At 32.8% G+C, this 25595-nt stretch overlaps 3 protein-coding genes and 1 pseudogene across 5 annotated transcripts; 3 read left to right on the top strand and 1 right to left on the bottom strand.

Moving 5' to 3' along the window:
• The first annotated feature begins 2590 nt into the window (after positions 1-2590).
• On the top strand, positions 2591-6165 carry LOC133688091 (mitochondrial uncoupling protein 1-like). Its single transcript, XM_062107481.1, has 10 exons — positions 2591-2883; positions 2981-3084; positions 3611-3829; positions 3931-4009; positions 4153-4286; positions 4370-4468; positions 4555-4659; positions 4921-4995; positions 5514-5600; positions 5856-6165. Exons 2-10 carry the CDS (start codon positions 3001-3003, stop codon positions 5889-5891), a joined length of 918 nt encoding a protein of 305 aa, XP_061963465.1. The 5' UTR covers positions 2591-2883; positions 2981-3000; the 3' UTR covers positions 5892-6165.
• A 1419-nt stretch (positions 6166-7584) lies between these two features.
• On the top strand, positions 7585-11115 carry LOC133689748 (E3 ubiquitin-protein ligase HAKAI homolog). Of its 2 annotated transcripts, XM_062109758.1 has the most exons (3): positions 7585-7994; positions 8754-8812; positions 9753-11115. In XM_062109758.1, exons 1-3 carry the CDS (start codon positions 7716-7718, stop codon positions 10909-10911), a joined length of 1497 nt encoding a protein of 498 aa, XP_061965742.1. In that variant the 5' UTR covers positions 7585-7715; the 3' UTR covers positions 10912-11115. The 2 variants fall into 2 exon arrangements, with proteins under 2 accessions (XP_061965742.1, XP_061965744.1); XM_062109760.1 differs by lacking the exons at positions 7585-7994; positions 8754-8812 and adding an exon at positions 8837-9540.
• A 1336-nt stretch (positions 11116-12451) lies between these two features.
• On the bottom strand, positions 12452-16183 carry LOC133689174 (ataxin-3 homolog; annotated as a pseudogene).
• Positions 16184-19327: 3144 nt separating this feature from the next.
• On the top strand, positions 19328-24995 carry LOC133689665 (acetyl-coenzyme A carboxylase carboxyl transferase subunit alpha, chloroplastic-like). 2 transcript variants are annotated; one of them, XM_062109627.1, is made up of 12 exons: positions 19328-19562; positions 19733-20154; positions 20250-20324; positions 20969-21076; positions 21202-21362; positions 21526-21640; positions 21722-21876; positions 22552-22603; positions 22698-22766; positions 23119-23196; positions 23275-24428; positions 24800-24995. In XM_062109627.1, exons 2-11 carry the CDS (start codon positions 19825-19827, stop codon positions 24391-24393), a joined length of 2262 nt encoding a protein of 753 aa, XP_061965611.1. In that variant the 5' UTR covers positions 19328-19562; positions 19733-19824; the 3' UTR covers positions 24394-24428; positions 24800-24995. The 2 variants fall into 2 exon arrangements, with proteins under 2 accessions (XP_061965611.1, XP_061965609.1); XM_062109625.1 differs by having other exon boundaries at positions 24792-24995.
• Positions 24996-25595: the final 600 nt, after the last annotated feature.

Below are 25595 nucleotides of genomic sequence, written 5' to 3'. Positions count from 1 at the left end.
TAATAATACATTTAAGCAAACATCATTGATATTAAGAATAGCCATAAAATCTTAATAACATTGAATGTTTAATAAAGTTTTAAAATAATCATAATTAACAATTTTATACATTAATGCACATCTACCCATAATAATATTTAGATTTAGCTATTAAATGTATATGACTAAGGAAGCAAATCTTATGTATAGAATGCGCCTATACTTTCTAGAATGTTTAGATTTTGCTTTTAAAATAATTATGGTTTTTCATACTATTATATTGTTTCTGAATGTTATTTAAATTCTTGATTTTTACAGTTGCTTTTAATATTTTTATAAATAATGATTTTCGTATTTCCTTTTTGAAAGAGATTTTTTTTAAAATGGAAAGAGAAAATCCTTTTAACATCAGGGTGTATGGATTTGGACCTTGCATTTTGTGTGGACGAGCCATATATACCAACAGAATCAAGTTTCATCATATATAGAATGAAATATGAAAGGTGAGAGCGATCTAACCATTTAAGTATGATTCTTATAAAGGCCCATATTGATAAGAGCATTAGAGACTCAATTCCTAAATGCAATAAGGTCAAGGACTACATAAAGGCTACTGAAGAGCAATTTGTTAGTTCTGAAAAAGTATTGGCTAACACCTTTATGGATAAGTTGTCTATGATTAAACATTGCAAATCAAAGAGTGTGCGTCAACACATAATAGAAATAAGAGACATTGTTGCTTAAATTAAGCCTCTAGAAGTTGACATTTGTGAATCCTTCATTTTCCATTTGATACTCAGCACTCTCCCTACATAGTATAAGCAACTCAAGATTTCTTATAATATATATAAAGAGAAATGGTTTGTTAATGAGCTTTTAATCATATGTGTAGAAAAAAAGGAGATGATGAAACATGAAAATCATGAAAATGCCAACTATGTCACTCATAAAGTGAAAAAGAATAAAATAAGAGGAAAATGAGTTAACAGTGCATAGTAAAAGAATAAGGGAACAATGCTTTTACCTAGACATGTTAGATCAAGCAATATAACGATTTGCTTATTCTACAACGAAAGGAGACATAAGTAGAAAGATTGCCTAAAACATAAGCAATGGCTTAAAAAGAAAGGTAATTATACTACTCTTATATGATATGAATATAATTTTCTAGACTCTCCACAAAATACTTGGTGGATTAATTCGGGTACTACAATGAAGGATATGAGCTTGAGCTTTGCTAAAGGATACTAAAGATTTTTTTTCAAAGAACTTTGAAATACAAGATATGAGTGAATTCAATTATGTTATTGGCATATAGATTCATAGATACAGGTTTAAAAGGACATTAGGTCTATCTTATAAGGCCTATATTGAAAGAGTTTTAGATAAATTCAAGATGAATGGGTGTAAAACTAATGCAACACCAATAGTGAAGGGTGATAAATTTAATCTAATTCAATGTTTGAAAAATACCTTGGAAAAGCAAGAAATGGAAAACACTCCTTATGCATCTTTGGTTGGCAATTTGATGCACATCCAAGTATGTACCAGGCCTGACATAACATTTGCAATAGTAATGCTTGATAGATATCAAAGTAATCCAAGAATTGCTTATTGAAAAGCTGCCAAGAAAGTTATGACATATCTACAAGGAACTAAGAATTACATATTATCTTATAGACATGTTAAGAATCTAGAAGTGATTGGATGTTCAGATTCAGATTTTGCTAGATGTCAAGATTCTAGAAAATACACTTCAGAATATATCTTTATGCTAGTTGGGGGTGTGATATCATATAAGAGTGTCAAACAGACAATTGTTGCATCATCCATAATAAAGGCATAATTTATAACATGTTTTGAAGCAACTTCACAGATGAAATGTTTTAGGAGTTTCATCACTAAGCTTCAAGTTATGGATTTAATAGCAAAACCATTAGCGGTTTGCTGTGATAAATCAACAACTATTTTCTTCTTGAAAAACAGCAAAAGTAGGAGTTGTAGTAAGCATATTGACATTAAGTATTTGGTTGTCCTAGATAGAATCAAGAAGTCATAATTGAACATGTAGCTACATATGATATGATAGTTGATTTTGTAACTAAAGCTTTCTCAATTAAAGTATTTGCCAAATATGTAGAGAGCATAAGATTAGCCAATTTTCAACGATTGTCCACCTGAAAAACACTCAAGACCCTAAAGATCTCAACAAACCTATTTTTAATCTTAAACCATCGTTTAATCAATCAATCAAAAAATAAAATAATTGAAACCTGATATACCTATTTCAACAAGATAAAGCATAAAAAATACTTAAATGATATTTCTCTTGTAAAATAAAAACCATAAGCATCGACATCGTACTTTTATATTGCCAAAAAAGTGGTCAAATGAAAGCTTAGAAATTGAAAAACAAGCAAATTAAAGTTTTGGATTAAAATTAAAAATTTAAGGACTCAAGGGATAAAAAAGAAAAGTGCAGAAACTCTAGGGACTACATTTGAAAAAAAATCTCATGAACAATAAAAAAGTGAACGAAAGGCTATATTTTATTTAAATATCAAATTTGATTTCATTCTCAAAGCGTCAATCATTTTCAAACAATTAGATTAAATATTATTCTGTGAAATCAAACATCAAATTAAGTCTTGAATTTTTTTTTTAAGGCTGTGATAACCAAAATCCCGATTAATATAATGTGTGTGTGTGTATTCCAATATGCAGACTCCTCTCACACAGAGAGATACTGATTAATTTTGTTATTTTTCTTAATTAATTCTTAATCTTAATAATCTTGAGTAGTGGGGTGCAAAAGAATAAATGAGGGATGACGATGAAGAGCAGAAGTGAACAAGACAGATCACAAAAGAACCAATTGCGCCACCTGCGGCTTGGCTCGAGTTGGTTGGTCTCTTTTCCCAAGATTCGATTTGCACAAATCCCATTGTTTCCTTTCCCCTTCCTTTATTTATTTTCCCTCTTTCTTTCTCATTCTCTCCAGCTAAAATTATTGGAGCAAAGATGGTGGCCGATTCCAAAGGTAAATCCGATATCTCCTTCGCCGGAACTTTTGCCAGTAGTGCTTTTGCCGCTTGTTTGGCTGAGGTAACGATACATGAATTAGTCCCCTTTTTTTTGCTCCTGGTGATCATGCTTTTGTCTTGTTGATTTAATCATGTCTTTCTGTTTAAAAGATTTTGACATCTGAGCTAATCTAATGTAATAATCCGAAATTAAGATTTTCAATGAAGATTTTATATTTTAGTGAAAGCTACATCTTTGTCCTTTAACACGGTTTTGTTCTTTTGTACCACTCTTATCATCAGTTAAAAACTTGCTGTAATTTTTTTTTAGAAAAAAACAAATCACTCATTCCATTCAAATTGAATCTAGTTCCTTTATCTTATCATCCATAATAATTAGTTTAATTATGTTAATTGAAAATCAATGGTTACTGGGCAATCATTTTTTCATACAGATTGTATCTTGAATTATGCTGTTTTTAGGCTATATCTGTTGAGTTAAATTGTTGGAATTGCGCTTTCTTTATTTATTACCCTAGATGAGCAATGACTAAGTTTTATAATTGGGTCAAGAGAGCTGATTTAAGGCTGACTGTCTTTGAATGCAGATATGCACAATTCCGTTGGACACTGCAAAGGTTAGGCTGCAGTTACAAAAGTCGGCTGTTGCAGGGGATGGATTGGCCTTGCCAAAATACAGGGGTATGTTGGGCACGGTTGCTACCATTGCTAGGGAGGAAGGGTTGTCAGCGCTTTGGAAAGGAATTGTACCTGGATTGCATCGACAATGTGTTTTTGGAGGGTTAAGAATCGGGTTATACGAGCCGGTGGGTTTCTAAATGGTCTTCTATTGTGAAGTAGTGAGTTAATTCATTATGTGCTGTATGATTGCTGATTATTGTGACAATTAAAACTCGATGGTTGTCAGGTTAAGAACTTTTATGTGGGCAGTGACTTTGTTGGAGATGTTCCTTTGACCAAGAAGATTCTTGCTGCGCTTACTACCGGTGAGCTTAATTTGCCAATGTTTAGAAATAACTTGAAAGAAAAATTTGTCTATTAATATGTACATTCTTGATTCTGATACAATTGCTGGATGCCTGCTTTTTTCTTTTTCCCGTGTTGGTGATGCACTTCTCTCATCAATCAGGTGCCATTGGAATCACTGTGGCAAATCCAACTGATCTTGTGAAAGTTAGACTTCAGGCTGAAGGGAAATTACCACCTGGTGTACCAAGGCGCTATTCTGGAGCTTTGAATGCATACTCAACGATTGTGAGACAGGTATCGAAACGAAGATAAAGACAATTGAAAAATATAGCCTTTATATTAGTCAGTCTGTTTTAACCCAGTTTTCTAACGTTCAGGAAGGAGTTCGGGCGCTCTGGACTGGGATTGGACCCAATGTAGCAAGAAATGCTATTATAAATGCTGCCGAACTGGCCAGCTATGATCAAGTGAAGCAGGTGAACTCAATATGCAACAATTTGATGCCTTTTCCACAATTGCATAGGATATTATGTACTATTTCTAACTCTACTATTCAATGCAGACAATTTTGAAAATTCCTGGATTCACAGATAATATTGTCACTCATCTTTTTGCTGGTCTGGGAGCTGGTTTTTTCGCTGTTTGTATCGGTTCCCCAGTTGATGTGGTAAACTGTCTTTATCTGTATAAACACTAATATTTCATAAGGATATTATATGCAATATGTGCTCAAATTATAACTAGTTCAAAATTAACCAGCATCTACAATGCAGTTAGCAACTTTTGTTTATGAACTAGTCTGGTCATTTACATTCCCACTGGTCTTGGCCTCTTGGGTCAATGACCTGTTTATTATATTCCTGCCAAGTATATTTCAGTTGCATGCCTTGTTTTAATGCTTTTTGTTTTTTCAAATTTATTGTTTTAGGTCAAATCGAGAATGATGGGAGATTCTGCGTACAAAAGCACACTTGATTGTTTCATCAAGACTTTGAAGAATGATGTATGATTGATTACCTTTCAATTTATATATCTCTCTTCTGGAAAGGAAAACTAGTTCTCCATTCATTGACATGTTAATAAGTTTACTACTAATTATATCATAAGCTAAGTACAAGTACTTTATGTTAGATATTATTGCATCTTAGATTCTATTTAATCCAAAATAACATTTATGTTTCGAGTAATGCTAGAGATGCTAAAAGTTTGCAAATAATCATTTACTAATTGTCAGCACATAGGAAAGTTGATAAAATCATGATGACATGGCCCTATCATATTTGTTCCATACTTGCCATAATCAAAATTGATTATTAATTTATCATCTCTCAGATGTCACTTTAGTAGTTAATAAAAGAAATTTAGCAAACTAGGTTAGCATCTCTAGCATATGCTTATGCTTTTAACTTTAAGGGGAAGCATTTGTTTTGCATGAATATTCTAGGCCATTTTATGTTTTCAACATATCTACATGTGCAAGTAATTAGAGCGAATTACTATAGAATATGATGTTTTTTGCAGGGCCCGCTCGCTTTCTATAAGGGCTTTATTCCAAATTTTGGAAGGCTGGGATCTTGGAATGTGATAATGTTTCTAACTTTAGAGCAGGTACAAGTTGTAGAAATTCGTTCTCCAATTGGTATTTGTTTCTCCTTTTTAATAGCTTGGTTTCTTTCAATTTCTGCGGTGTTTTTAATAATCTGGCCTGCGCACTGGTTTTCAACTTCCTTCAGGTAGCGTGTGTCTCAAACATATTCGGTCATTTCTTTATGTAATTATTTTCAGCAGGCACACGTTTGGTTGTTTGTCTACTATTTACTTTTAGTGGCTTAACACTTTTTTTTATTTTCATTCCTATGTCAGGCAAAGAAATTTGTCAGAAACTTGGAATCATCTTGAGCTTCAACATGATGGCAAAGCTACAATGCATGGGGATGATGGAAGTAGTCCCTATAACAATAAGTTCCTCGTCTGTCTTTGTCATTTCTCTTCTTTAGATGAGGAGTCCTGCAAGGGAAATCATAGTAACTCAAAAAACCTTTGAAATAATTTTTTGGTACTCGATTTTTCCTACTTCTTGATTTGCCCTCTTGGGTCCTAATTGTTTCCTTTTCGTAAAAGGATCGAACTTGGAATTATCATAGAATGAACTTGTTACCAATTTTATTTTTTATCGCTAGAATTCTTTTTTTATGTTCAATTTTATTTTTCCAAAATTTACTGTTCTCCAGCTAGTTTGGGTTCGAGGCTTTGCTGTTCTTCCCTGATCCCTCTCAGGCCTCTGCAACACCAACTCAGTATGAACCATTCCTCCAAAGAAATCTCTCTATCCAAGGAGATTGCTTATTTTCCTCACATCTTGGATATAAATCATAAACATATCTTTATCATCAAGCTCTTTACAAATCAAGATAATGATATTAAAGTGTTTGGATTTTTTTATTTTTGCAATTGAACGCATCAACTTTAATTTTTATAAATCGAGTTGTTCCTCTATTAATAATAGCACAATCAAGTGCCTTGATGGATGTATATTAATTATTACGAATTTGTGGGTATATCTGTTAAATGATCCATTCATATCTGAAACAGCCCGTTATTTACATAAGTCTGGATTGTTATCAAGTCTAATCTGTAATTAAGTTTTGGCCCATTCTTCCTGACACAAGACTTTGTTTCTGCTTGATTAATTGGGTACAATAATATAATATTACAAGTATATTTAAAAATGTGATTGGGATTTGGGATTAATTTTTAAAATATATATATTTTTAGAAATATATTAAAATAATTTTTTTATTTTAAAAAAATTATTTTTAACATCAATATATTAAAATAATTTAAAAATACTAAAAAAATATTAATTTTTTAAAAAAATTTAAAAATCGTTCCTATAACATAAAAACACACTGATCATATCAATTATCCAAGAACAGATCGATTTCACTTTGCGATTTCTTTTCTCCTCTGCCATGAACACCAAATCTCACACCTCAACAACACTCAAAATCTCACAGAACTAAATCGCAGATTTAATAATCCCTATCCTTTGTGATCTTTCTGATTCGTGAAACCAGAGGACATTATTATCTCCAAAGTAGGCTTAAGTGAATGGTGGTCTTAAACAAAATTATAAATGTAGCTTTTTAAAATATTAAAGATTTTATTTTTAATTTTTATATATATCTAATAATTGGGACTTTAGGCGATGTTTATTTTGTACTTGGAGTTTTTTGTTTAGTGAGGGCATTTTTTATTTTATAAAATATGATTAATAAATATACTTTATTTATTTTTAGAATATTTTATTAAATAATTGCCTTGCACAAATTAAAAAATAAAAATAGCTTTAAAAACTCAAAAGTTTTGACCTTCAAAAGAGAGGTTTTTTCTGTCTTTGTATATTTTTTTTGGGTGTCTGACTGATTTTGATTCAGAATAAATATTCATGATTTCCATGACTTGTTATTAGTTGTATAATTAGGATTTGTGGATCCTCGTTTATTTTTATTTTTTTTATTATTAATGTAATAACTGTTTTAAATTCGTTTCATCACATGATAAGAGGATTTTTTTTACTAGCTTGGCAGACGACAAGTGGCTGCAACCTCTAAATCGACACGAGCCGTCGTTTACAATTACTCAAAAAAGAATACAAAGAGCCTTCCCTATTGAAGAAAAATCCCAGTTGTCATTTCAGATTGTTTAGGGTTTGGTGGAAAGATGCTGATTCGACTTAGCAAGCCATCATCAGAAACTGGTGGCGGCGGTGCTGCTGGTGGTGGAGGAGGGTCGGTCGTGAAACCCTTAACGGCAGAAACAGTGACGGTTGCTTGCCCAGACCACCTTGTACTTGCTGATCTTCCCGTAGCAAAAGGCATTGGGAGTGCAACCGCTGCTACCGTTGCCAAGACTGTGGGCCGCAGATCACGGCGTCAGATTGGCGAGCGAGTCCATTTTTGCGTCCGCTGTGATTTCCCAATTGCCATCTACGGTCGCCTGGTAAATTAATTTTGAGTGTTCCTGTTTTGTCTTATTTATTTATGTTTTTGGTGACATCAATAATTAAAAATTAACAATTTAATCGAAACTGAATGGAGAATTTAGATAAAGAAATGGTTGAATTTTATGGAAAGGGGAAAATTGAAGAAACATGGTAGGGGGTAATATAGTCTTAGAACATTTTCGAGATTCTTGGCTGCTAAATGGTGTTGATATTCACCCATCTGAATATACATTTCGGGTTTGTAGTATTGATAATGGTACCAGTCGGAGCAGAAGTGTTGGCTGACGGCTGCTGTGCTCTTCTTTTGTGTGTCCTGAAGCTTTTTTTTTTCTTATTAATGAAAAATTTAAAGGGACTATAAAACAAGTGCAGTGGAGATGGGAATGTTAAATGGATGTTTGAAAACTAAAAGCATTGTAGGTAGGTGGAGGTGGCAGTCATTGTTAATACGTTGAATGAAGAGCCACTCAAAATGGTTTGGCTACTATATTGAACCATGAATTTGAGAAGGTAGTGCTTCATATGTGTGAGTTTTGAAAATTTATACTGTGTTCCAGTACGAAGCACGGATTGTCAATGCTCCTTTCAGTGCAATCTGTGCCTCGGAACAAATGGTCACATCTGTTTGTGCATATTAATCCAAGATCCTCTGTTTAATGCTAGAAGTGTTATAATAGCTTGATAAGATACTTATGTGTGTTGTGTAGTTATTCTAAGAGCTTGATGTGGGAGCTAACAAAATTATGTTTATGCAGAGTCCTTGCGAGCATGCTTTCTGTCTTGATTGTGCTAGGAGCGATTCAATATGCTATCTGTAAGGAGATTTCTGATCTTTTGTATACTTGCAACAAAGTTACGAGTTGTATAGTGCCACTGAAATATATGATTTTCAATACTTGTAGTGCGAAGTTGTTTCTGTAGCTTTCCAGAATTTTGAAATGTGATTTTAAGCTTCTTTTCTCAGAGTGATGATCAATTAATTTCATGTGAGAAGCTGAGAAATAATTCCTGGAGGCTTCTAAGAATTTATGTTGAGACTCCTTGAATTCTTTAGTAACTAGGAGTGAATCATTACAAGATGTCAGTTTTTCATGCCTCTACCTTTTTCAACCACAATCGGAATTTATTGGAATTTATAGTGTCTTGTAAATCAGATTTATGTTGAGTTTCAGCCTTGAAAAAAATCCCTAACTGTTTTACTGAGCCAAAAATTAAGAGACAACCCTTTTCTCCAAAAAGAACAACACACACAAACAGAGAGAGAGAGACAGAGAGAGTGAGAAAATTTTATTTCTTATGCTTTAATTGTGAATTTGCAACTCTAGCAACTGCTAATATCTTTACTCGTACATGCTGCCATCAAAGGGCAGGTCCACTCAAGTTCCTCTTGCAGCAAACCTGAAGATATGCTTGGTGTTGTATAGTTGTGTCTTCATTTTATTTCAGCTACATGATGTGACTCTCGCTTGTATATAAAAAACATTGGAGGATGATAAAGTCTGTTGATGCTGGACTAGCTGCGAGTATCTCTGTTTCCTATTGGTATATCTATAATGACCTTAGTTTGGTTTGCCTGCTATTGTCTTGATGAGAATATAGAACTATGCTACTATAACTGTAGTTATGTGGGGTAGACTTAACAAAAGAGAGCAATTTTTCTAAGGTTCATTAATTCAATCTATATTCAAATTCTTACCTTATCTATGAATTGATAGTGAATTCACTATCTGTTTCTGATCTTTCATGGAACACAGTTGTGATGAACGTATTCAGAAGATTCAGACAATCAAAATGATGGAGGGGATCTTCATCTGTGCAGCTCCTCATTGTCTTAAATCTTTCCTGAAGAGTTCTGAGTTCGAAGCTCATATTCATGATAGCCATGCTGACCTTCTACAACCAAATGCAGTGAAAGATGAGGGCAACGAGTATGAAGTTCAGAGTACTAAACAACCAACAGCATCAGATTCCACTGTTCGAGCTCCTCCAAGGCCAGTTATTTCACCTGGTTCAAGTTCTCAGCTTCTTGATTTTGAAGACAAAGCTCGTCGGCAGCAGCCTAGAGAACCACTACAAAGGCCAATGATGTCAAAACCGCCATATTTTGGGCAAGCCCAAAATTACCTATCGGAGCCTCAGCTAAATAATAACCATCCTCCAGGGTTTGACCGACCTGTCCAACAGAGTCATTTTCAACAGATCACACAGGGTCATCCACAACAAGAATCCAGCCAGTTTGCAGACAAGCAACAGGGAATGGTATCTGAGACCCCCATGCCTGAATACCCGCCTATGCATTCCATTCAACCACCAAACTTTGTTGTGCCAATGAATTCGAATCCTCTATTAACTCCTCAATTTGGTCTTCCTCCTTTCCAAACTGAGGGAGCTCAGCCATTCTATGTTGCACCCTATGAGATGGGCCAGATGGCCAGGCCAGATTCAGCACCAGATGGTGGAGCAGAACAAGGGTCTTTGTTGGGCTTCCCACCAGGCCCAGCAAGTGGTATGAATTTCATGGCAAATTATTCTCAGCCCTGGAATTCTGGACCAGCACCAGGGAGCCAGGGAATTCCTGATGCTTTTGCAAACTCGTCAGATTCTCAGGGAAATATTGCATTTTATCAAGGAGACTATGGACGAAATCCAGGAATTCTACCAATGGTCCCTCCTCCCCCACCCACTGCCAACAAGGGGATGGAAGCTATACATGCTGGTAATATGGATCATCGAGATGGCAAAGGTATATTGGCACCACAGCCCTTTAAACATCCACCACCACCTCCGCCTCCCTTGCCTCATGCATCACAGTCCAAACGGGGTAAATATTATTCTGGGGATATGGGCCATGAGGGACCTGATTTTGGATGGCAGCATGAGAACCGTGATGGTTTTGGAAGTGGGCAGGAGTAGAGAAATTGCTTTGTTTTGCTGCTGTACCCTGTATTGAATTTTAGGGAACTCTTGCTTGGACCAGCTATATGCCTATATAGCCTACCAGATTTTGCTTCATTCCCCTGCCTGTATTTGTTTTTCTCTATTATGGGCATTATTTGTGTTTATTTTTCTCCCACGGGAACTTTAGTTAAAACTATTTACCTGGCCTCCTTCTCACAATTGGTTGGATCAAATTTATATATATATAAAATGTGCAATAGTTGTCAATGTGTTTTCTAACGGGAAGAAAAATTTTGATTGTGGATTTAAAACTTGGTTTACATTTAATAAAATTAATTAACGCTTCTATGCACTAATAAATATTAATATTATCAGAATGTTTTTTTAACCAATTTAAATATTATGGTTTAAATTGTGTAAGAGTTGAATTAATATGATGTTTTACTTAAAAAAAAATACTTTACACGTCATTGTTGCACCTAACATTATGGTGATCTAGGGAAAAAAATTGTGTTGTTTGGGGAATAATGTGTAACTTTTTGTGTTGCGAGGGGGAATAATGTGTAACTTATAAAAATGGAGAATACCGTGTAACTTATAAAAATAAATCACCATTTATATTATGATCATTAAAAACATGAAATGGTCTTTAAAGTTTTGAGATAAAAAATTGATTATGCTAAATATAAAATACTATTACTTAAAAACTTATATCTAAGATAAGTTACATTATTACTTTTCTTTTTTTTCTAATGGTCTTTGGTGATTAAAACTGATGATTTATCTACATGGATGAGAATAAGTCTACCATAATAAGTTATAAATGTATAAGTTTGAATCTATTCATTCTAAAGTCTAGGTTATTTTTGTGACTTCCAATTGCTTGGTGAATTGATATATTTATAATTATTTACTCCGAATCAACATTTATTGTCACTTCTAATTGCTTAATGAATTGATATATTTACAATCATTTACTCTGAATCAAGACCTATAACTATTAATAATCTATCAAGTCATGATGATGAATAACTGAATGAGCATGTGAAGTCAGTACAACATTACCACTAGCTAATTCAACCCAACCCTCATTTTAGAAAAAGTTATCGTTAAACATTTTGTTTATGCAATAATAACTTACAATCAATAACTTGTTCAAGTTCATTTATCATATAATATCAAAGTTCATTTATAATTTTTGTTGAATGAGATTTTTTTACCCCGATTTCTAAATATCTAAGCAATAACTATTATAAATTGATTTACTTAGAGATACCATTAAGTGACACGAATGTTTATGACTTGCTAAGAAAATTAATATCTTTGATTAACACTTAGGTTATTCATAGTAAAAGTCAAACTCAAGAGATATGTCAAGGTTGTTCAGAATATACCAACAAACAAATAAAATATTAATAGAATTAAATATGATTTTTTTTGTTAATGATATGTTAAATTTTAATTTAATATTTAATTTAATGATATTATGAAATGAAGCAGATTTATCAGTCTATAAATCTATCAATGGATAAATTTATTACCGCCATGCTATAAATTAACAACAATAATTTTTCCGACAGATTGTTTTAGTTCTTAAACCTGTCAGTAAAATAAGTACTAACAGAAAGTTTTATCAATAAAACTATTCAATCTAGTACTGAACATTATTTTCTAACCAAATGTAAATTAAATTCTTGCCTATTGTAACTCAAAACCTTTTTGTTTGAAAATGAGTTTTCATTGCAAATTAAATGCAAATGAATATTTCTTATTGTGTGTTTTTGTCTTTGCTATCTTCATTGCCATCTTCGGTATCTTCCTCGTCATTTTGAAGACTACTGGTTTCCACCCTAGCCACGGCGTTGGGAAGATTCCATCTTGCTGGCAGCTAATGCAGCTTTCAAGTTCTGGTCTTCTTTTTTTAACAGAGTTTCTTGATATGCCTGTTGAGTGGAATCGATTGTCTGTGGAGACTCTGTTGTGTTGCAGGATTTAGTAATCCTCTCAGCATCTTCAGGAGACAGCCACTGTCCATAACCGTTGGGAGCTTCAGAGGATGCAATGGGAAACTCTTTTGGGAAGTTTCCTATCACCAGGAAAATGCTCCAGCCAGAATCTTTAAGAGAATCCATGCAGGCTGCAAGGTAAAACTTGGATAAGTGTTGCGGAGCTGCCTAGAGGCTGTCAAAGTTATACCCCTCCCCATTCACTTTCCTAATGCAGAACCAATGATCATGCAAATGACAAATAAATGCATTTCCTAGATCAGGGTCAATCTGCGCATGCTCAGCAACTGGACTGTCAAAGGCAATGACCTGCAAATCCCACACCTCTAAAGCCTTTTGTAACACCTGCAAACAAGAATTCTCACAACAAGTTAAGTTTGTACAACTCCATAGACATACCAGGAAATAGTCACCAGCAAAACAAGGAGCATACTTTATATGCATTTAAGTTAATCTATGTAAGTACTAAGTATGATACCAGTTTGTGGCTCAGAAGGGATGCATCTATGTAAGTAGCACTGTTCAATAAGCCCATTTATATGATTACATAAAAAGTTTTCGACTAGTGAATGACAACATGGACCATGCATGGTTAGTAATTAATAATTCACCGGTAAAACAAAACTAGAGAACATGAATTTAATCTATGACCAGGACATGCCAGTTCAGTAATTTCTTAAGGGATCTAAAGAATAAAAAGTGAATGCTCATCATACATACTGAACGGATACTCACACACATAACATGAATTCTAAAGGTTGCATAGTTGAAAATGAGAATTAGTGCCTGAATGAATGGCAAAACCTACAATGAAACTTTACATGCTCAAGTTCCCAGTTAATCTGCACTGTATGGTGGGTGTTTCCACCCTCATCTAAACCTCCAACAAACTTCCATCACTGAAACAGTTTTCCGGTGAGTCTTTCCTCTATTTACTGGTCCATAATTACCAGAACCGTTTAACATTTTGGTTCTGGTACAAGTTTCAGAGATGGGATATGCACTTTGATTAATTTACAGTGCACAGGGGGTAGAATGGTACATTAGTTCAAATGCTGTACACTTGGAACATTTTTTCGGTTAGTTGATGGCACAAACGTTATGAGGTAATAGTATAAAGGAAGAAAACTTCAAACAAAAATGTTGTTTTCATTTCTAATAAATAAGAGAATAGAAAGAACTTTAGTTATTTCAAATAAATTGGATTAATAAAACAAAATAAAGTAGGTTTGGCAGAATATAATTAAAAACCAGACCTGAGTGTGAAAGAATATTGGGCCAAAGTAAAACTGAAGGTCCAAACTTGTCCTTTTTACCAAGGCCAAGACTTCTCTTGTTGTTAGGTTTAATTATCAACATCTCAGCTGTCTTAAAACTGTCTTTCTCAAAAGTCAAGCATGTTTCTTTGTTTCTCGCCACCAGATGATTTTTTTTTTCCTTCATTTTTTTGTTCTTTCTTCATGGCTTCTCTCTCAGCTCTTTGAGGAAAATCTAGCGAAGTCAGATTTTTTTTTTTCAATTTCTTTCCATTAATACAGATTTTTGTTACTAAAAATGGATCACCAATTTTCACAATCCATATCGCAAACCACCTCAATCCCGTACATGAATGTACTGCAATCCAAAAGGTGTGATCCAGATCACCAAACTCGGGGGTTTACACATTTCTGGTATATATGAGCTGATCTCATATCTTCACACCATGACATGCACTTCATAAAAGTCTATCGAAGAATTTATCCACAAACACTGACAATAACCATATTGTTTACTCTAAGAGATTTAAAATATGGCGAGTGCTAAATCACATAACTTTTCCAAAAATTTACCATCTTTCCATTTCCCACCTCAAGCCACGCATGCTTTATAAAAGTATACCAGCCACCTGATTATCCATAAATCAACAACAATGGTTCCACTAGCCATATGATATATTTCACCAATACTAGCTGAATGGTCATAGCATCAATCTGAATCCCTACTTTTATGCTCCAAAGTAAAATAATTTGCACACTAATAAACTAAATGATTCATTATACCCAGCTACATCTCTCAAAATGCCTCAAATTTTGAACCTCTGAGGAAGGACTATAAACGTGCTAATACTTCCCTTCTCTCTAAACCATTTTTCGTCCTCCTCACTAAACACAGAGTTATTGCTAAAATTTTGAAAAGGTCCATAATTGTCCACCCAGGACATGTGGTTTTCGTTTGCTCTGATGCAATAATAACAAAACCTGCCGCAACTCACTCAATTTGAGTTAACTTCGAAACAAGGCAGCATAATAATAATAAAAAAAAAAGTACCGTCTAACATCAAACTTCTTTTCTTAATTCCAGGTTTCTCAGCATGGATAAGAAAAAATTGCACAATCATGATTGGCTTCGACTATAGTAAGCAAACAATACGTTAACCAAAGGCGTCACTAATGAAAATTTCTGATTTTTTCATTCTTAAACAATTAATGACTCGAACTAGTTGATCCAATACCCTCATCTTTTGCTTTAATTTTTAGAGAAGAAAAAACGTACAGCTTTAATAATTGACAAGAAAAAAACGAAGGAAAGGAAGCGAACCTGGATACTAAAATCACCGCCTAAGGACACATTATGGGACTCGGCGGAGAGGTAATCACCAACGGATGAGGTGAAGAAGTTGCCCTCTTGCATCATCTGGCGTTCTTTTGAATCGAGATCGGAAGCAAGCGCCGCCAAATATAATTCTGAAAAGAAGGGTCCTTGTAACTCTGTGTTAAAGCAATGTACGGCGCATAGCTTGGCCTCTTGTACCTCGTGGTACAACATCCCCCCCATTGCTCACTCCTTCCATTTCCATTTTGATTGATCGAATTTCGCGAGATTGGAAACCCTAGAACTCTCCTCTGCGTTTTTTTATATGAGGTTTTTGGATTGTCAGTTGCAGTTATATTAAGCTATTTTCTCCCATTTTTCCACTTCGCCTGGAAGTTGAATTTATGAATGAAAGTGTTAATAGCACGCGCAAAAGAACTGACTAACACGTGTAAAAAAAATTGTCACTTGAATATGTTTGGTTATCATCTCCAAACAGAAGAGACGAGAAGATACAGTCGAGATTTCATAGTAGCCCGCGCGCCTGATGAAATTTTTTCTATTTTCATGTTTTAAATTTGGCTAATATAATAATAATAATAATATGATTATTAAAATATAAAAATAAAAATAAAAATAAATATTAATTAAAAAATAAATATTTATCAATATTAAAAAATATACTTTCTATATATTTTAAAAATCTCATTTGATATCAAAATAAAAATTAAATAAAAATAAAATAACCTTATAAAAATAAAATAAAGGGTTCAATCATCAGCAAATCAAATATTAAAAGATGAATTGAAAAAATATTATAAAAAATAAAAGAATTTGACTCGAGTTAGTATGTCTAATTCACAATCTGGTTGTAAAGTCGAAATAATTCTATATAAAAAAATTAAATAAAATATTAGAGTTCAACTCTAAACAAATTTAAAAAATAAAAGGTAAAATATAAAACAAAATTCAATAAAAAATTGATAAAAAAACCTCAAGTTAATATGGGTTAACTTGAATAATTGTAACTTGGGATATGAGAATGAAATAATTCTATTGAAATGATAAAACTGAAAAAAATTACTTTTAAAAATAACTAAAATAAATATCAAAGTCAAATCGAGTTAATATTTGAAATATGTATATCATATCATGAGACTAGATTACCCTATATAAGACAAATAAAAAAAATATCATGAAGCAAAACTCTCAATCATCCAAAATATATATATACAAAATAAAATAAATAACAATTAAAAGAATAAAGATCAAATTTGATATAAAAATTAAATAAAATAAAACAATGAATGATGAAATTAAAATATAAAATAAATCAAAAAAATTAAAAAATAGAAATTAAAAAGTTGTGAATCAATTCTCGTATAAAAAATAAATGAAATAACATAATGAGAGATAAAATTAAAAAAATAAAATAAACCAAGACAAGGAAAAAAAATAAAAAAAAATAATTAAAATAATAAGAACCAAATATGATAGATAAAAAAATTCAAAATAAAATTTAAAAAAATTAAAATTTCATAAATTATCTAAAATAAAATAAATAGTAATAAAAAAAATTTAAATCAAAATTTAAAAAAATAAATTAAATGATTATTTTAAAACAAATACAAGGAATTACATGGAAATCCAAACAAAGAGAAAAATAGATAAATAAAAAAAATTATCAACACCAAACCAAATATTTTTTTTTCCACACCAGTCACCATAGAATTGAGAGGCCATGAAGAGAAAATGGACGTCGCTAAAAATTAGTTGTGAACTAGGCATGCATGCCTAACTTGTTAGGCTTATTAGCACTTGATTTTAAAAAAATATTAATTTTTTTAATTTGATTTTTAATCAATAATAACTTTTTTATATTAATTTATTTTTTGAATTATTTTTATAATTTTATAATACTTTAAATATATAATTTTAATTTATCATTAATCCCCCCCCTCAAAAAAAAAATATTTGTTGTATTTGCATGATTTATTTATAGTAACAAATATAATGTCTATAAAAGAAAATGTATAAAATAAAAATAAAATTCAAGATAAAACATTTTGATGTTTTTATTTTTTCCTTTATCGGTTTAGATTTTTTATTTTTGGGTTTATATTTTCCTTTTCAATATCATTAGGCTTTTCTAATTTTTGTATTTAAAGGAAAAATTCTTCTATTTTTATTTTCTATTTAGTATTAATAAGTTTTATAAGGCATAAAAATTAAATATTTTAGATGTTTCCTTGTAGTTATGGTATTCTTGATCTTTGACAGTTTTGATTTATAACAAATCTCATTATTTTTCACTCATAAATATGTTTAGTGATATCAGAGCTCAATTCTTTTAATTTTTTATTTGAAAATAATATATTTTTTTGTTGTATTTTTCTACTAAGTATTAATAGAGTTATATTTAGTTTTTTCATATAAAGAGTTGTAATAATTTTTTTTTTTTGATAAGCGAGACTTGAGACTTGGATGAATGAATGAAAATTTTATATTTTAGATATCTCTCCATAATTAAGGTGTTTTTATTTTTATTTTTATTTTTAAAGGTTTTGTTCTATAACAATCCTTTTTTTGTACTATGTAAACACGTATATTTTTCTTTTACTTGTCAGTTTCATTACCTTTTTATTTCACATTAAAAATTAGCCTCACTAGTTTTGTTTCTAAGAGCCTGCATAGTGAGTCGAAAATAACGGAGTTGCAGACGAAGTAGAGGTATTAAACTTTATGTTCTAGAAAATATCCATTTGTGGAATAAGTATAGATGTTAAATTTTCTATTCTATCTACAGATTAAATAATATGTAGGGTGGGACAGTTATTTTCCCACAAGAATGGCGTTTTTTTTTTAAAAAAAAAAAACAATTATTGCCAAAAAAAAATTCAAAATCATTCTGACAATGTTTTGAAAATGAAAAGTATACTACTTATTTTTTCATGTAAAACTTTTAAATTTATAAAAATAAAGAATATAAAAAAATAGAATAAAATCATCTTAGGCAACATTTGTTTTTATGTTTTAAATTGTGATTGGTGTGTTTTAAAAGTATATTTATTCTGGAAAAAAATTAAATTAATATTTTTTAGTGTTTTTAATAGTTTTAATGTACTGAAGTTAAAAATAAAATAAAATATTTAAAAAAATACTTTAATATATTTATAAATAAGAAAAACAACCGTACCAAGAACACAATTAGATTTTTAAAAAAATTATTACGGTAAATATAAAAATTTGACAAAACAATACAATTTCAAAAAAATTAGTGAAATACTATAATTTAATAATGTTATATTTCAAAAAAAAAAAAACATGATACTATGAATAAATGCTCAACAACTTGCTCGGCCCAATAATATTAGATTATCATATTGTATTTGCCCTCTTAAACAAAAAAAAATCAAATATGCATTAATCCATCAATTAGCAACATAATTTGTCATATTGATGAAATTAAAATCATCTGTTTGAATTTTAACTGTTAAGATTTAATTTCTGAGAGTTAGGAACATAAACTACTAAATTAAAAATAATTAATTTTGAGGGATATAGTTGAATTAGTTAGGGTATAGATTTGCTTTTAAAAAATTACGAGTTTAAGTTTTATAAATTTTAAAATTATTAAGATTTATATAATTATTAATTTTAGAACATATAAAATTAACTGAGAGACGTTGAAATTAACTTTAATATTTATATTAATAATAATAATAATAAAAAAAGAGAGGATGATTAGCTATTTAAGTACTATTCAATAACTCTTGATAATGTAATTATTAATCAAAGAGTTTTAAAAGAACACAGGTACTGAGTTTATAATCAACTCGAGTACATGTCTCTCTGTTAAGTCTTAACATAAGAAGTATCGAACAGAAAACAAACCAAACCACACAAACAAAGGCCTTCTCCTCTCTTCTCTAACTCATTGACGATCTCTACGATGTTTCCCTCGTTTTCCTCTGCTTTAAATAAATATTAATCTCCCCTCTCATTTCTTTAGTTGTTTGCCAAACAACCCTCTCCTTCTCCTTAGACCCCCCTCCCTCCCTCCCTCTCTTCTCTAGAGAGATCTCATTGGTAACCAGACCTGTCCTTTTCTCTCCTCTGAGTAATGTATTTTTAGTCCATTTTGTGTATAAAGTTGTGGAAACTTTTAGCAGTTTGTTTTTATTCCAAAACTACTACTTCCACGTCTTCTGGAAAAAAAAAGATGAACTAATATGTTATTTTCTTTTCTGTTTTCACAGATTAAATTGAGTTTACACGAGTCTAAATTTGGAAATCTGAAGATCTAGATTGAGATTTTTTTGAGGGGCTGACAGCTCTGGAGATTTTTGTCATGGCTTCTATATCGAACTCGGCAGTTGCATTTACTGGAACGACAGCTTCTGATCTTCTTCGAAGCTCGAAGAGTGGTGGTGCTAATGGTATTCCTCTGAGAACCCTAGGAAAAGCGCGATTCAGTGTGAAAACCAGGGATTTATCGGTGGTTGCGAAGGTTAGAAAAGTTAAGAAGCATGAGTATCCATGGCCTGAGGATCCGGATCCGAATGTGAAAGGCGGGGTTTTAACTCATCTCTCGCATTTTAAGCCTCTTAAAGAGAAGCCTAAACCAGTTACATTGGATTTCGAGAAACCACTTGTTGCTCTGGAAAAGAAGATCATTGATGTAATTCACTTTAAGCTTTTGTCCTAGTTTGAATTTTCAAGTTGCTAGTTTGTTACTGGTTGGTTTAAATGTTGGTGCATTTTTGTTTGTTGTAGGTGCGGAAGATGGCGAATGAAACTGGTTTGGACTTCAGCCATCAGATTGCCTCGTTAGAGAATAAATATCAACAGGTTTGCGAAGGCTGATTAGTTGATTTCGATACTGATAATATGAAATCTTCTTATGCCGTATTTGTTATGTTGCGGTACAGTGATTATGAAAATTGTTGGATTGAGAGCAAGTGTAACATCATTAATCTGATCATAGTATCATTTTAAACATGATGTGATCACAGCCAGAATGAGTGTTGATGGTTTCTAATAGTTTTGGATTTCATCATTGTGGTCCTGACACGCCCTTTTTTGTTTGTCTAAATTTCTGTTTCCGTGCTTCTGCTACTTTCTAAGTGGATAAGGTTGCGAGAGTTGTGGATTTAGGAAATGTGAACTGAAAATGAAAGTGATAAGCTATCAAAATTCATTTGGATGAGCTAGTCCATTGTTCTCTGTGCATTATGGTGAGACCTGACAGTTTGTGATGCTTTCCCCCAGAATGATAAGAATGTATGATTAGGAGAAGGGACGGAAATTAATGATAGGGATGCACATATCTAATGCATTTCTGCCATCTGCAGAACCTCTTTTGAAAGCAGGGAAAAAAAACACAATTCATTCTGCTTAATGCTGTCAGAGTCTTAAGGTTTTAGGCCTGGGATAAATTGGTAATGGATTCTGTTGCTTTGAGTATTTTCATGATTTTCAACTATTGATTTCAGGCTCTTAAGGATTTATACACACATTTGACTCCTATACAACGTGTGAATATTGCACGCCATCCGAACAGGCCAACATTCCTTGATCACATATTTAGCATAACTGAAAAGGTTTGCTACTCACGAGCTCATTTAACTTTTAGATTTTCCTAATTGCACTTGTTCTTAATTCTGAAATTTTGTGTTGATACTATAGAACTATCTTAGTGAATATCTGTGTATGCTTAAATGTCCAGTTTGTAGAGCTTCATGGAGATCGAGCAGGCTATGATGATCCTGCTATTGTTACTGGAATAGGAACAATAGATGGTAGAAGATACATGTTCATGGGTCACCAAAAGGGAAGAAACACGAAAGAGAACATCATGCGTAACTTTGGGATGCCTACTCCTCATGGGTATGTTCAATTACACATGCATGCATGTATCTTTAATATACTTTGAAGTGAGTTTATGATTTCTATCCCACACATTATGCGCAATCCACTTGGAGAGTTAAATATTTAGTATCTGTCAATATTTAGTATCTGTCATGGACTGATAATGTCTGCTTTTTAACAGCTATCGGAAGGCTTTACGCATGATGTATTATGCGGATCACCATGGCTTCCCTATAGTTACTTTAATTGATACGCCTGGAGCATTTGCAGACCTTAAATCTGAGGAACTAGGCCAAGTATGTGGATAATCGTACAGGAAATTTTTCAAGGCTTTCTTTAAATAGATTTAGCTAATTTGTCTGCTATTTAATGCACAGGGTGAAGCCATTGCTCATAATTTGAGGACCATGTTCGGCCTAAAGGTTCCAATTGTTTCTATTGTTATTGGGGAGGGTGGCTCTGGTGGTGCTTTGGCGATTGGATGTGCCAATAAATTGTTAATGCTTGAAAATGCAGTTTTCTATGTGGCAAGGTAATTCTAGTTTTGTTTCGCTCCATTTATTCCAAACTCTTAATGTTTGTGCAAATTTACTGTTGGACATTTGCTTGTCTTGTTGAAAGAGGGGGCTCGTGTAATCAGCTGTAGAAATTATCACCCTGTACCCTATAACTTGTACAGAAGAAAAGGATTTAGGAAAATATGTTTGGCAAACTCCCTTTGGCTTTCACTGTTAGTTGAGAATATGGTGGCAAAATTACCCTTAAGTTGTTCTTTCATTTTCTGATGGTGCTGAGGTTTGGTGGTTTTTTTCTGAACGACTTTCTTTACTCTGTTGCTTATAGTGAATTGTCAATTTGGAGGATATAACAATTTGTTATTTGTGGCATTGTGCACATACAGTCACTGGTGAGATGACTGTCTATTTTAACGCAGTTCTCACTTCTTGTCATGATTCTCCTGTTGACTTAGATTAGAAGTTGTCTGGTTAAGCAAGATTATATTTCTGGCCTAGGCAAGGAAGTGTGATGATTAACAACTTTATTTTATTTTGAGGCTCCAACTTTGCAAGGCATCAACTGTTCTCCAGATTCTCTCTTTTATAAGGATATGTTGTTTTATGCTCCAAATTAATTTTTTATTTTTCACACCAATGTGCCGATCAATATTATATTTCTTAATATTTTTTAAACTTTTTTTGTGTTACAGTCCTGAAGCATGTGCAGCAATTTTATGGAAGACTGCCAAAGCTGCTCCAAAGGTTTATACAGTCTTCTGACTGTTGGACTTTGTCTGTTTTTGGACTTCTAATTGATTATAATACCCCCCCCCCCCTTTCTTTTCTTCTCCTGCAGGCAGCTGAGAAGCTTAAAATCACTGGTCCTGAGTTGTGCAAGCTGCAAGTTGCAGATGGAATCATACCTGTAATTATATTCTTTTTAAGATTTTCTTTTATAAAGCTGTGATAAGATGTTAATCCATGATGAAATGCATGTTTCACAAATGATAAAGTATGCTGCGGGATGGGAGGGGTCGGGTGGCTGAATCCAGGAAGCTATGCATGTACTTATAGAGACATTCTTATTGAACTTTAGTTCAAATTCATGATGCTGGGATGCTACTTGTAAAACAATATAGGACTGCCTCTCTAGATATTGTTACCTTTATAAATAACAGCTGCTTCACTTTTGTTTTTTTCAGCTTTTGGATCTTTATGTTAGTTTCTGTGACATCTTGAAGAATTCTGTTTTTTTTTTTAAAAAAAAAATTTAACAGGAGCCATTGGGAGGAGCACATGCAGATCCATCATGGACCTCACAACAGATAAAGAATGCAATTAATGAAGCTATGGATGTGAGTGCCACTTGCAATGCTTCTTTAAGAATAAAATTTTAAATATCATATCCTAAAATTAATCTTGGATTTTAACAGGAGCTCAACAAAATGGACACAGAAGCACTACTAAAACATCGCATGCTTAAGTTCCGAAAAATTGGTGGGTTTCAAGAAGGGGTCCCGGTTGATCCTATAAAAAAAGTCAACATGAAGAAGAAAGAAGAACCCGTTGCAGGAAAGACTCCAGTTATAGAATTGGAGTATGAGGTTGAAAAACTGAAACAGCAAATTTCAAAGGCCAAGGAGTCATCTAGCAAGCCCACGGAGTTGGCTTTAAATGAGATGATAGAGAAACTAAAGAAGGAGATTGATCTTGAATATTCTGCAGCTGTTGAAGCGATGGGCTTAAAGGACAGGTTTTTGAATTTGCGGGAAGAATGTTTAAAAGCAAATTCACAGGACCAACTCATGCATCCAGTTCTAATGGACAGGATTGAAAAACTCAGTGATGAATTTAACAAGGGCCTGCCAACTGCTCCTAATTATACCAGCCTGAAGTATAAGCTTGACATGTTGAAGGAGTTTTCTATAGCCAAAAGCAACTTGGAGAAGAAGGGCAAGGGTGAGGAACTGAAACTGGATATCAATAAGAAACTCAAAGAGGTTATGGATCAGCCTGAAATGAAGGAGAAGATGCAAGCTCTGAAGGCAGAAGTTCAGAAGTCAGGGGCTTCCAGTGCTGCAGATTTAGATGATGGCACAAAGGAGAGCATATCAAAGATGAAGAAAGAGATAGAGTTGGAATTGGCGAGTGTCCTAAAGTCCATGGATTTGAATGTTGAAATTGTAAGGGCTAAGGAACTCATTGACCAAGACTTGAAGGCTAAGGTAGAAAGTTTAGAGGAGGAAACTAACAAGAAAATTGAAAATCTAATAAAGTCATCGGATCTTAAAAACACTATCAAGTTACTGAAGTTGGAAGTGGCCAAGGCAGGGAAAACACCCGATGCTGCATTAAAAAATAAAATTGAGGCTTTAGAACAACAAATAAAGCGGAAGCTTTCAGCTGCCATTAGCTCCTCAGAAATAAAGGAGAAGCACGAAGAGCTGCAGGCAGAGATCAAAGCGCTAGAAGGTGATGGAGGATTAAATGGGAGTTTGAAAAATGATGATCTAAAGGAAGCAAGTTCCAAGTATGATGAATCCAGGGTATAAATTAATTTGGGTGCAAATCGCAGCTTCACTTAAGAGTGAGTTCTTTGATTCTTACGTCTCCTTGTTCTCTGATGGATAAAGTATACATATAGCTCTCTCTTGTAAGTTTTGTTTAAGGGTACATCCTCTAGGCCGAGGGTGTTAGTTTCTTGATCCAGCATGTATTTGTCCTCTCTTTGATGAAGAAAACCAGTGTTCTTTCTCGAGGTGGACTCGGTTCAATTTGCATAATTCAGCATGCCTTTCCTTTGCTATGGCATTGCAGAGTTCAATTTATTTCAAAGAGTTAATTTAGTAAATAAATAGACTGCTATGTATTTCTGGCACTGAAGGGAATATATTTAATTTGCATAAACAAGTTGAGTTATTGCATTCATTTCACGACTCTTTCCTTCTAGGTATGCAGCTGGTGAAGATGGCTTAGAAAGAAGAGATTACAGCCTTTCATCGTAGCAGTCAGAACTGTACCATGCTCTTCTTATCAGAAGGCCTAGCAGGTCAATTGCTTGCCTAGCTCAGCGGCCATGTGCACATGGGCTTGATTTTATTAATGCGTACATCGAATATTTTAAAAAAATGTTATGGTAGACGAATTGATAGCTTGCCTGTCTTGTGCTACAAGTCGAGTTGATTTTTTTGAAGCATAAAAACTGCAATCTGGGTTGATTTTCTTGAAATGTAAAAAAACGATATTTAAATGCTGTAAGTGTATTTCAAAAAAGAGTGTATTTCAAAAAAGAAAAAAAAAAATAACTACTCTGTATTATAGAAAGAGAACTGAAAAAAATAATGATTGTTACTTCTCAAGAATTAAATTAATGAAAGATAAAATCAAAAGAAAAATCAATGAAAAAAAAGTAAAAATAAGATATAAGCAAATCCATGTGATGAAAAAATTAAAAATAAACTAAAATTTGATAAAATAGCTAAGAATAAAAATTAAAGATCAAAACATTATGGATGAAAATCTCAATTAAATATTGAAATGAAGGGCAAAATTAAAAATTCTTAAGCCAACAAATTCACAAAAAAATCCAAAACAAAAATAAAAATCAAATGAGTGAGGACTAAATTTGAATTTTTTTTAAAAAAAATTAAAAATTAAAATACATCATTTGATGCTCAAAATGTTAAACCTGACGGGTTGGCTTGTAACCCGAGGAACCTAGGGCTTAAGTCGGCTTAGCCCATGTTTCAAAAGT

This window comes from Populus nigra, chromosome 3 (assembly GCF_951802175.1).
Source record: "Populus nigra chromosome 3, ddPopNigr1.1, whole genome shotgun sequence".
NCBI lineage: Eukaryota > Viridiplantae > Streptophyta > Magnoliopsida > Malpighiales > Salicaceae > Populus > Populus nigra.
Note: the sequence above shows the minus strand (reverse complement) of the source record. Positions and strands in the feature narration are given on the sequence as shown.